This window comes from Monodelphis domestica, chromosome 1, assembly GCF_027887165.1.
Source record: "Monodelphis domestica isolate mMonDom1 chromosome 1, mMonDom1.pri, whole genome shotgun sequence".
In the NCBI taxonomy this organism is placed as follows: Eukaryota; Metazoa; Chordata; class Mammalia; order Didelphimorphia; family Didelphidae; genus Monodelphis; species Monodelphis domestica.
The window spans coordinates 723,149,297-723,161,655 of NC_077227.1; the positions used below are offsets into that span (position 1 = coordinate 723,149,297).

Here is a 12,359-nt window from a genome sequence, read left to right on the forward strand (position 1 = left end):
AACCAAACCCTCTAATACAGAGCTCTGAAGTTTCTGATAGAAACACTGGGCAGGATCGTCACTCTGCATGTTGAGATTATTTAAGGCTTTCAAAATATTGTCAAAATATTTCAGTTTGGTTTCTAATTTAAGCAGCAAAGCTTTCTGCATAGTCTTGAGAAGTAAACAAAATGGGAAATGTGCAATGTATATACAAACTGCTAGTAAAATATTGAGCAAAGCCAATATGTGCCTGTGAGCTCTATGAACTCCAGAATTTCAAGCATGCTGTGCAACAGCATTTATCCTGACAAACAACTGAATGGAGTTTATTTACATAGTAAACAAAAAAGGAGGCACAACTATGAGGGAGAACAATAGCTTATTTGCATATGAGAGAAAGAATACTACTTGGTGTTTTGGGTAGGAGGGAAAAAAATCTCAGATGCACTCATTTGGCCTAATGTGCCCTCAAAAAGTGGCAGATGGTTCCCCTTCCTGTGAAAAAATCCTGAGTTGCAAGCCAGGAGCCAAAGGTCAGATTAAAAAATTTGGCTTGGAAAACTAGAAGGGGTGCTACTAAATAGGACAGTTTTACTTCTCTGTGCTGAAAATTGGTTAGGGCATGCTAGAAAACCCATGTGGGGTGGGGGAGGGTGGCCTAAGGGATTGAAGGTGGAAGGTTTTTTGTTTTTATTTTTAACATGTCACTCTCTGTGGGAAAAGGTGGTTCAGAATGGCAGGTTCTTATGCTGGGTCTGGATGTTGCAGGTTGGGGGAGGCCCACCTACATAGTGTTTGGTCAAAACTGGAAGGCAGCAGGAAGAGTACTGCAACAGCAGTGGCAGTAGCAGCACAGGCAACAGTAGCAGCAGACAGTGGTGCTGGGAGAGTGCAGGGAGACCCGGTCACTGGGCCCTCATGATGAACAGAGACTGGGCAAACTTTCTATTGTTACTAAAAAAAGCTATCTGACTTAAAATTTGAGAATTCATTTTCCAAAGTTGTTGCCAAAATGTAAAGATTAAAATTAGTATATAATAACTATTATGTTTTTTAAAGTTTATTAATAATAACTAAAGTAAAAAAAAGCTAACTAGCCCAGCCCTAGCTGTGAGAGAAGAGAGAGAATGGGAGGAGCTACAAAACTTATAAACAATTACTTGAAGATACAAACATGCACAAAGGGAAAAGCATTCTGGGTAATGTAGTTTTAGGGGTTCATGATTTTCCCAACTATACATAATGAAAGCTAAATAAATTCTTAACACAACAGTATGTTATAGCTAATTGCTCAGACTGACCCTACAGGACATAATAAATCTCTCTCCTGGAGACATAGATGAGGTGGCTGGGGGTTGAATGATCCCTCTGACACCTGCAAATCATAAAAGCCAATCGTAAAGTAACAAATTATTGGATGCATGGATAGACACATCACTGTTATAATATTGTGAATTAAATCCTCAGATACCAAGAAAGACTACATCAGGACAAATGGTGGAATAGATGGTCTTTCTGTCTCCCAGAATCACACTCATTCTCATTCCCCACAAAGGAAGAGAGACAACTGGTCATATAAAAACTTTTCAGAGGAAAAAACTCCCTTACCTAAACAGTGTCAAATTAATTGATTCATTTCTTCCTCAAATGGAACTACAGGGGAAAGCTAGATGACTCAGTGAATTGAGAGCCAAACCTAGAGATAGGAGGAGTGAGGTTCAAATCTGATCATTTTTTAGCTCTATGATCCCAGGCAAGTCATTTTGCCCCATTTGCCTAGTAATTTACTGTTTTTCTGGCTTGGAACCAATACTTAGTATTGATTCCAGGATGGAAGATAGGGGTTTAAAAAAAAGAGGAAGGAGGAATTATAAGAAGCCAAGCTTCTCTATACACTAAGGAAAACTCAGTTTTCTTCCTTATTGATTCTACAGATGATCTGGGAATTTCAAGATCTGAATTTCCATCCAAACAGAGAAACCAAAAAATTCCTTTCCAAAGCACCTACAATTCAGAAGGTTATATGTGTGAAAGAAAAGTTTCCCCACATGGGCCATAATGTTACCCTTCGGTCAACAGTGATCTCACTAGAGGCCCCTCCACAGGCTCAGCGGTTTGGGGTCCTGACCATGCCATGGCTCCATTTGGGCTATTAGAACTTCTCTTTATCATTCGTCCTTTCTCATGTCCAATGGGGCATGTCTGGCTATGGTGGAAGGGAATCCTTTATTCTCTTTGCCTAGTAGGAGTTAATACTTTGGTTAACAATAACTTAAGTACCCCTACTTAGTACCTCACTAGATTGTAAAGCTAGGATTAATTTTCCTTTGTCTACCTTTTCATTGAATCAACAAAAGCTTGAACTAGATGAAGGAGCTTGCAAAGCACTTAGTGAATTCACACACTCAGAAACTCAATAAGCCAGGAAATGAGAATTCATACTTCAATCAGCCAGGAATCTGTGAACCTTTTTTGATGAGTATTCAAGTCTCCAGAAGGTGAGAAGTAGTTCCCACAAACATTGCCCCCTGGGCAGTGCTGGGCAATTTGGAAGCCATGATTGGCCCTTGTGAAAAAGGGAAGGAACAAGAAATCACTATAAAAGGCCCTGAATTTATAGGGCTAGGGAAGTCAACTCCAAGAAGGAAGTCAGCTTAAGGAAGAAGATAGGCTCAAGGAAGAAAGTTGGCCTCAGGAGCTACCTTCGACTTCAGTCGTCACCTTGATCTCCCTCTTGGAGGGTGTTTTTAAAAAAAATTTTTTCAAGTGAAGTTTTGTATCCCTTGGGAACTTGGTATGAAGAGGAGGAAAGAGAGAAGACCCCCTCCCTCAAAGTGGGGTACAGAGGAGACAGTAGATGTAATGGGTTGGCTCAGAGACAAGAGAGGGGTTTGAAGACTTCCCCCCTTCTGCCTTCCCTCCTTAGTTAAAACTGCTCAGTTTGTTCTTGTCCCTCTCCCTAAACTACTCGAGACCCAAAGGTCTCCCCTAGATTCATTCACTCACACTCAGCTTGGGGAACAGATAACTTTTATGTTAACTCAATCAGGTAATACAAAAGGAATAGAGGGTAGGGAAGAATGGGGAAAAGTAAAGTGGGGAAAAGGGGTCCCTGTCTCTATCTAAACCCTTTTCCTCCCTCTTTGAGTTTGGGGGGAACTCAGGCCTTGGCAGCCTGAGCATCCCCTGAGAGAAAAGTCAGGTTGACTCACCCATGGGCAACAGAAGCTGAGGGAAAGTCTGCTCAGGTTTCTCTTCAGAAAGTCCCTTCAATTTAGGGAGTATTGGAGGGAAAGATTTCCAGTCACCAGCAGGAAAAATGTGTAACCCTCAGGACAGCATCATTATCCACCTTCTCTCTTCAATGTCTCAAGACAGAGAGACCCTCACTGCTCTCCCAGCCAGAGTCTTCTCAGGAATTTCACTCCTGTGGCCCCTCCCCCGCTGAGGTGATCAATTTCATACACTCTTCAGTCTGGCACTTTTTCTCTAGTGCCAGCCTCTCTCACAAGGGAACTTGCGTGAGTGAATAGCTGGCTTTCCCTTCCTGTCTTCTGGAGAAAGTTTAATTCTGGTTGAAGGTCAACAAGTCCTGGATGAGTCAAACACCAGGGCAATATTTAGTTAGATAGGCTAATGTCTTCTCTATCCTTTGGTATTTCTCTACTTTCACTCTTTCCACCTCTTTTGTAAATAAAAGCTGTTAAAGGTCACTTCAACTTTGAGCAATAATACTTCAAATCATCAACCACCATCATTATCACTTTCACATATTTCAGGCAAACCATTAATTTCTAACCCTTACACTGTGCTTAATAGCTCTTCAGTAGTTGTCAGCCACTACTAATCCCCGTAATTTCCTGTCTCTCTCCTCATCACACACCTCCAATAGCTGATCTCTGTGCCCAGCAAATAAGAGTCAATTTTTCCCAGACAAACCCTGGCCCCTGTGTGATAGAGGTCTAATCCAAGTACTTGAATGACAGTCTGGAAAACTACAGAGGCTTCTCACCCACAATGGGGGGAGGGGCTGAAGATGATTAGAATCTGGAAGGAGGAGGAGATTCTAAGAGTGGAAACCATTGCCTTTGCTCTCTCTCTCTCTCTCTCTCTCGCTCTCTCTCCCTCTCTAACAAAGGGAAAAGCCTTATTTAACACTGGATCCTGAGCATTAGACTAAATACTTCCTTGAAGTACCCCCCCTCAAAGATCCCAAGAAGTGTAGCATAAACCTGAGAAGAATAAGAAGCAGCCCTAACAAGATCTCTCACAGTTCCTTGACACTCTGGGTCTAGACATTCCTCTGCCGTGTGTAAATCTTAAAATTTCTTACACTTATGAATGTTGGAAATTTCACCATTGGGAAATTTCATACTGGAAAAAATTTCCTACTGATAGTAAAAACTCCACTGGAATGTGAAACCCCTTGGCATGGGAGGATCCTTCTTCTCCCTACTTAAGACTACTTTAGGACAGAAACCTTTTGCTAAACAATGGAAAGGGTTTTTACCTATGCTTAAGCATAGAACAGGAAGTTTTTTGAGTCATGATTGATTTTAGAATTGATACAATAGAGATACTTGGAATGACAGAACCAGGTCTTGGAAAATACAATCTCCACCCTACTTACAGTAACAGGATTTAGGAAGGGCTGCAGCAAAGATCAAGATTTAATTATTTGAGAATATGACCTTCAATAGACATGTGCAAAGGGGGGCAGACCTCTGGGAGGTCCTGGGTTAAACTAGAGCCACCATTGGCACAGGGGAGACATGGACAGTGATTGGTAGATGTGAGAACTGAGGGGAGGGAACTTAGATGGTTTCCTTAAAGATAGTGGGGCCTGAGGACAGGGAGAAGAGAGTTTTTTTTTGCTCTGGGAGGTTTTGCTAGGAGGAGGTTTTGCTCTGAGCGAGGTGGCTCTGAAGGAGGACTGAGGAGGTTGATCTGTTGGAGGACCAGGAGAGAAGGCTGGCTCTGAAGGAGGAGAATTCTCTGGAAACATTTCTTGAAAGGAGGCTCTCTTGAAGGTGGAGCCTGAGGTTGGCATGAGAAGCCTTACCTAGAGAGATCTTGGGTGAGTGATAAAACCAACTGACTGTTTATTCATTCTTATTCCTTTCTTACTTTCTCTCTTTTTCTATTGATTAATCAGTGTATTATAAATTAAATTTCTCTATAAAACCCAGTTGGCTTGGGATATTCATAAATTGGGAATATATTCCGTGGCAACCATCTTATATTTATATAAAACCAAGACACAGTAGAAAACATATTTCAGTGGTCATAATTGATTTATATATATTTCCCTTTCTCCCAAACATTTTAATTATCACATGTGACATAGACCAGGATTCACCAAACTTGAACCTCTCAGAGGCCAAGATGTCAGGTCTGGGTCTCTCAACTTTGGAGAGAGGGGAAGGAAAGATTTAGACAGACAGGGGCCTCCTTTCTCCTCTTTCCTTAAGACCCTAACTCTTCAGATATCTTCTTGTTTTACCCTGTCAATAATTCTTAGAATAAAGATTCTCATTTATCCTCAGAAAACTTCATGGTGAGTGAAGGAAATAGTCACAGTGGACGAGGGAGACAGCTGATTTCTTTCTTTCCTCAAAAGAAGTTCATCTACAAGACAGTTAATAGAGGGTAGTAAAAGGCAGGTTTAATGAAGAGAATCCATTCTTTTTCCATTCCCCTGTAACACCCAAACCAACTATCTAATACAACCTGGCTTCAATAGTTCTTTTTTTTTCAGGATATTATTTATTCTTTTGTGTTTTGTTTTGTTTTGTTTTTAAAACATTTTATTTGGTCATTTTCATACATTATTCATTGGAAACAGAGATCATTTTCTTTTCCTTCCCCCTCCCCCTGCCACGCTTCCCTAGCCAACGCGCGATTCCGCTGGGTATCACATGTGTCCTTGCTCTGAACCCATTTCCTTGTTGTTGGTATTTGCATTAGGGTGCTCATTTAGCGTCTCTCCTCGATCATCTCCCCTCATCCTCTGTAGTCAACCAGTTGCTTTTTCTTGGTGTTTTTACTCCCTCAGTTTGTCCTCTGCTTGAGGATAGTTTTTTTTTTCCTTGTACATCACTGCAGATTGTTCAGGGACATTGCATTGACACTAATGGAGAAGTCCATTAGGTTTGATCGTACCACAGTGTATCAGTCTCTTGATTCTGCTCCTTTCGCTCTGCATCACTTCCTGGAGGTTGTCTGGCTTCAATAGTTCTCTCCTCCTCAGGCTCCTGTTCATATTTTTCTCGTTTGCTCCAGGATCAGATCTCTTATCCAACTGTCATGCTGGAAAGAAAATAGAGGATACCTTTACAAACGTACCAGCCGATAAGAGTATCTCTATTATTTTCAAACCTTCCCTTGTCAATGAATTCTCACTGGAGATGGCTGGCTGATGGTGTAGATAGACCTAGAGCCTTGATGGTAAACCTATGACATCCATGTCAGCACTGACACGCATGGCCATTGTTGATGACACGTGGCTGCATGCAGCTGCATACAGAGAAGTCTGAGGCTGCATGCCTAGAAGGACTTTTCATCCTTGGCTCCTGCACGGCCAGGTGCAGTAGCTAAAGACAAAACATTTGCTGTAGTGTAGTGTAGACACTGTGCTGGAGGTCTGTAGGCCAAAACAACAGAACTGGATGTTCGGGGCCTTCCAGTTGGACGCTCAGGGGATCTTTGACCTCACTTCCAGACATTGGGCAGGAGCAATGGAATGCCTCTCTGGGGCTCTGTGATCACCATTACCAGCAACCACATAACCACAGCAACCATGATCCAATCGACTCTTCTGAGGCATCGTGGATTACTAATTGACCATCATTTCTGAGATAAGTGAGGGGGAGGCCTGGGATTGGCAAGGACTTGTGTTCTGGGTGCTGTTTCCCACCATTAGAAATAGCAGCAGCCAAGGTCAGCTGGGTAGCTCAGTGGATTGAGAGCTAGCCCTAGAGACGGGAGGTCCTAGGTTCAAATCTAGCCTCAGACACTTCCCAGCTGTGTGACCCTGGGCAAGTCACTTGACCCTCATTGCCTAGCCCTTACCACTCTTCTGCCTTGGAGCCAATACACAGTATTGACTCCAAGATGGAAGGTAAGGGTTTAAAAAAAGAAAAGAAATAGCAGCAGCCATCTTAATTTACATAAGGAATGCCATCTTGCAGCATAGAGCAGACTCCATTTCACCACTATTACTGTTGTGCATCCTCATTAACCCCTTTTTCTGCTCATTGACCCCTTTTTCTGCTCATTAACCCTGCCCTTTCCTAAAAGACAATTACGTGTGCCATCTTGTGGCCTGTTAGGCTAGTAATCCACTAATTGCCACTGATCCATAACCGAGGTCAGAATGATTATGAGGATAACTTCCATGTCTGTACTGCTCAATAAGTGCTAAGCAGTTTATAACTCAAATCTCCCTCTATTCTCCCAACTACCCCAGGAGGAAGGTGCTGCTATGATGCAACTTTGTGAGATGAGAGAACTGAAATAAGGCTAGGTGATTGCCCAGCATATCTGAGCCATGTAAATCTTGAAATTTCTCAGACTTGTGAATGTTAAAAATTTCCACATTCCTCCTAGAAACATTCCTTATTTTGATGTGAGAACTCACCAGGATCAGAAATGGGAGGACCTCTACTCCACCTGCACTTAAGACAGCTTTAGGGGAGAAAACTCCTTGCTAAACAATGAAAGTACTTGGACCCATGCTTATGATGAGGCAAGGAGTTCTTTGAGCCATGCCTGTTTTTAGAATTGATACAATGGGATGCTAGGTACCTAAAAGGGTCAGGCAAGTTTTCTCTTAATGAGATTAGTCGACTCAGCTGTGTTTTCTCTGGTTCAGACTTACTGAGGAGATTAGTCGACCTAGCAGGAATTCAGATGGGCTGTCTTTTAGAAAACATCTATGGTGATTGGTAGATGGAAGAACTTAGGGGAGGTGACATAGGAAAAATCCTCCTCTATAAGAAAAGGAATCTCTTGAGCAAGGGATCCTTGGAGGCTTGGAGGCTTGGAGATCCTTAGATACTTAGGTCCTTGGAGATAGATCCTTTTGGAGGAGGCCCTTTGAAGATCTCTTGAGAAGAAGTCCCTTGGGAGGCTGACTCTGGTTGGAACTCCCTCTGGAGAGACACTGTTCCCCAGACATCCTTGCCTAAGACAAATCTTGTGGTGAGTGATAAAAGACTGACTGATTCTCTCTCTCTTAAGACTCAGGTCTAGGCCATGTTGGCTTAAGGCCCTTCGTACTTACTTCCTTATTTCTCTCTTTCTCTCTTTTCTTTAATTCCTCATTGTATTATAAATTAAATTCTCTATAAAACCCAGTTGACTTCGGTATTTGAATAATTGGGAATATTTCCCTGGCGACCACCTTATATTTTGATTTAAAACAAAACACTGTTGTGAAACATATTTCAGTGGTCAAATTTACTCACTCTCTCATATATCTATCATAATTTATATCTTCCACCATTTTAATTATTATAGCCAAGAAGTCTCTGAAGCTGGTTGGGAACTCATGTCTACTTGTCTCCATGCCTAGCTCTAACCACTGCACCACCTAACAGCATAGGTAGCTCTGCCCCCTGCACTACAGGTCTTCATGAAAAAGCTCTAATAACCCTGAGAAGTTTATTTCTGTCCTTTGTGTTTCTCAATTCTCTCTGCCAGTAGGTGGGGAACACACAGCATGATGGGCCCAAAGTTGTTCTAGGCTTGTCCTGCTTTCAACATTTCTGGAATAATCCTCTCCTTTCTGGGTGCCCCATTTTAGAACGAATTTAGAGGATCTGGTGTCCAGCCACACGGAGGGAGCCAGGATAGGGAAGGACCAGACTGGGTCAAGAGTAAGGGAGCCTGTTTGAAGTTAGCAGAGATGCTTGGCCTGAAGAAGGACCAATATGGGAAAATGTGATGATGACCTTCAAGTGCTCAAAGGGCTGTCAAAAAGAGAAAGTGCGACTTAGCCACCCACTGAAATGTGGCCAATGAGGGGAACCCAGAGGGGGGCAAAGTTTATACTCAAAGCAAGCGCAGATTCCCTGCCAATGGGAATGGGGTGAAGAGCAACTGAGAGCCTGTGGCTGGAGGGAAATGTTAACAGCACTCATGATGACAGCTGGCTTTTCTGTAGGTCTTCCCAGGGGCCAAGCTGGCTGCTCAGGATGTTATAACTTGGATCTCTCTTTATCCTCCCAACAACCCCAGGAAGTGGGTGCTCTCATGACACCCACTTTTCAGATGAGAAAATTGTAAAGAGGGTTCTGTGATTTGCCCCCATGATCTAGGTATGAAGTGTCTGAGGCTGGATTTGAAGTCAGGTCTATTTGACTCCTTGTCTGGCTCTAACCACTGCACCTCCCAGATCGCTAAGTAGCTCTGCCCCCACCCAGCCCCCAATGCCCACTGCAGGTCTTCATGCTAAGGCTTTAAGAGTCCTTGTTGAGGATTTGGAAAGGAGAGTCTTGGTCAGCTGTGAGTGAGACAAACCCACCTTTGGGGTGACGTCCAATGATTGAGGAGGTACCTCTCCATGTTTGTTGGTGGGGAATGTAATAGAGGGGTTTTATTGTGGGGAGAGAAGAGAGGGAGAGAATGGAGTCTTCCCTCCCTCAAGTTCCAAGGACCAAGGGAGGAGGAGTTGATGTTGGTCTTGAACCAAGAGGTAGAAGGAGGGCGAGTCTGCTGTTTTTCCCCTTCTGATCCTCTTTAGTTATGGCTCCCCACTAAACCTGCCTGTTCCCTCCTCCTCAGGAGCAGCCTTCTTCATCTGGGGAGAAAGATCACTTCTCTCTCCCCCCCTTCAGTTGTAACTGCCCGTCCCTCAGACTTGAGTCAGTTAAGTTTGTTAATAAGTTTACTCTAACAAGGGGGATGAAGGATAAGGTTGACTATCTGGCAAATTGGGGTCAGGAGGGAAGAGGGAACAGGGGCTTCCAGCTGCCCAAACTCTTCCCCCTACAGTTAGATAACCCAGGCTTGGTGGCCTGAGATCCTGCGAGGTTCACAGTGGTGAACCCTGGCTGTTGGCCCTGCCCAGCAGGCGTCCCCAAGACAGCAGTAAAGGGAGGTTTGGAGAAACCTCTGGTGGACTCCTTTCCTCTCCAGCTCTCTGTCCTTCTCACTAGTATGGCAGGATGGTGATCAGGTTCAGGGAAAGAAGATTTCTGAGATCAGGATCCAGTCAGAGATTGACCTTCTCCTCAGGAGGACTCCAGTCAAGAGAGCACAGACCAACTGCCTCTTCCTCAGCTGTTGCTTTCCCAAGATTCCAAATGCTTCCTGCTGCTCATGGAATCTTTATAATTTCTCCAGGCTTTTCCATGTTCAAAAGTCTCTGGATTTGTCCCTCTCACAGGAAGAGACCAGAGTCAGCACCCATCCCAGTCCCAGCAGCCTCCTGTGAGACCTACAAACTGCCCTCAGAGGCAGCCCAGACAAGTTGCCCATGTCGCAGCTGTGGGGGAAGGAGAAGCCCCTGGGACAGTGGGGGCTCCCTCAGCAGCTGCCTGGGCAGGTTTTTGTTCAGAGCTGGAGCACTGTGAGAGGATAACTACTGAGTTGTAGGCAGTAATAGTCTGTGACGTCCTCTGGTTCCACAGCACTGATGGTAAGAGAGAAATCTGTCCCAGAGCCACTGCCACTGAACCGGGCAGGGACCCCAGGCTGCAGGCTGGAAGCCCCATAAATGAGGAGCCTGGGAGACTGGCCTGGGGGCTTTTGGTACCAGTTCAGGCTGCTACCAATGCTCTGACTGGCCCTGCAGGACAAGGAGACACTCTCTCCTGGAGACACAGCCAGGGAGGCTGGAGACTGGGTCAGCCCAATGGCCCCTCTGGAACCTGCAAGCAGAAGGACAAAGAAAAAGTTACAAATATTCATGTCTCCAATGTACCAGGATGAATCATCGATATCATATGAGGTAGATCCTCAGGTGCCAACCCAGACTGACTCCTGACAATGAGGGCACAGATGGCCCCTCCCTCCCTCACAATCACCCAGAACCCAATTCTTCCCAGAGGGACAGGAGACAAGCAGGACTTCATAGGACTCCTCTAACAACTTCCCAGGGCAGTCTCTGATCTTCCTCCCTCACCTGGGATGCAGAGAAGCAGGAGGCAGAACAGCTGAGCCTGAGACCCCATCATCTCCCTGTGCCTGAGCTCTGGCTCCCCAGCAGCTCCCTCCCAGCTGCCCCTTTATAGCTGCCCTCCTCAGCTGGCCTCATTTCCTCAGCAGGAGCCATGCAAAACAAGAGGGTGGGGAGGGGGGCGTTTGTAGTTGGGTGGCGGGAGTGGAAGCAGAGAGAGGTTCTTAGAGTGCAGGTTTCACTGATGCTGCTCTCTTTGGAGTCCAGAACTTTGATCTAAGTCAGGGACAGCAGCCTCGTTCTGGAACCCTGAGAAGGAAGTTCCCAGGACAGTCAGAACCTTCTCTTTTCTCCTGAACCTCACATCGTTCTACAATGGAACCAGTGAAAGACATCAACCTGGCAGCCAATCGCTTCACTGACTTTTCCAGCCCCTTCAGCATTTGCCCCTCTGCTGGCAGCTGCCTCCAGCCCTCTCTTTCTCCTCCACACTCAGTCACAGAGACATTGCTATGGCTGTTCAGTCATTGCACAGACGTACATGGACAACTGAACTAAGTGGCACAGAAAGGAACGTGTCGAGGGCGAGACGTCTTCAGTTTTCTCTCTGTTTGTCCTCTTTTCTCCTTTGAAATGAAAAGTATGTGAATTCCAGTTACTCCTCTAACTCATGCGTAAGAGCTACAATGATGCCCCTAATAGTGCCTAAAACACAGGAAAATTTGTCATTGATCCAAGTGCTGTGAGGACCCAGCATGGGAAACATCATTTCTGTGTGATAATCACAAGTTCCCCTTAGAAGCCTCAAGGCTAACCAGACTCTAAAGACACAGAATCAGAGAAGTTCATGGAGACAGAATTTACCTGAGTTTCTGGAGGCAGCTGGTGGGACATTGGAAAAAGTGTTATATCTTTTGCAAAAAGCTGCACATTCAATTCTGGTCTCCAACACTAGCTGTGTGACCCTGTGCAAGTCATTTAACCTCTATTTGCTTTCTTCATTTCATGTAAAATGAGAATAATAATAGCTCCCTACCACATTATGAAAATCAAATGAGAGGGCATGTGTTTAAAGTACTTAGAAAGTAATTTGAACTCCTCCTTCAATCCCAGAAATGTACAGAAATGTATGCTCCTGACTTGCCAGGCTCCAGCACGAGTATTAGACCTGGTGGCAGTGCCTTGTTCTGATGTTCCCCTATGAGGTCAGTGGTGGATGGTTCTAGCTCTTCTCAGCAGTTGTCACCAATTACTG

The 12,359-nt window shown here is 44.6% G+C and overlaps 1 gene segment (V, D, J or C); it reads right to left on the bottom strand.

The window, feature by feature from the left end:
* Nucleotides 1-710: 710 nt before the first annotated feature.
* Nucleotides 711-11,291, bottom strand: LOC107650656 (immunoglobulin kappa variable 3-11-like). The segment is given in 4 exon segments: nucleotides 711-863; nucleotides 3,376-3,426; nucleotides 10,555-10,856; nucleotides 11,111-11,291. Coding segments are annotated over 4 exon segments (558 nt in total).
* Nucleotides 11,292-12,359: the final 1,068 nt, after the last annotated feature.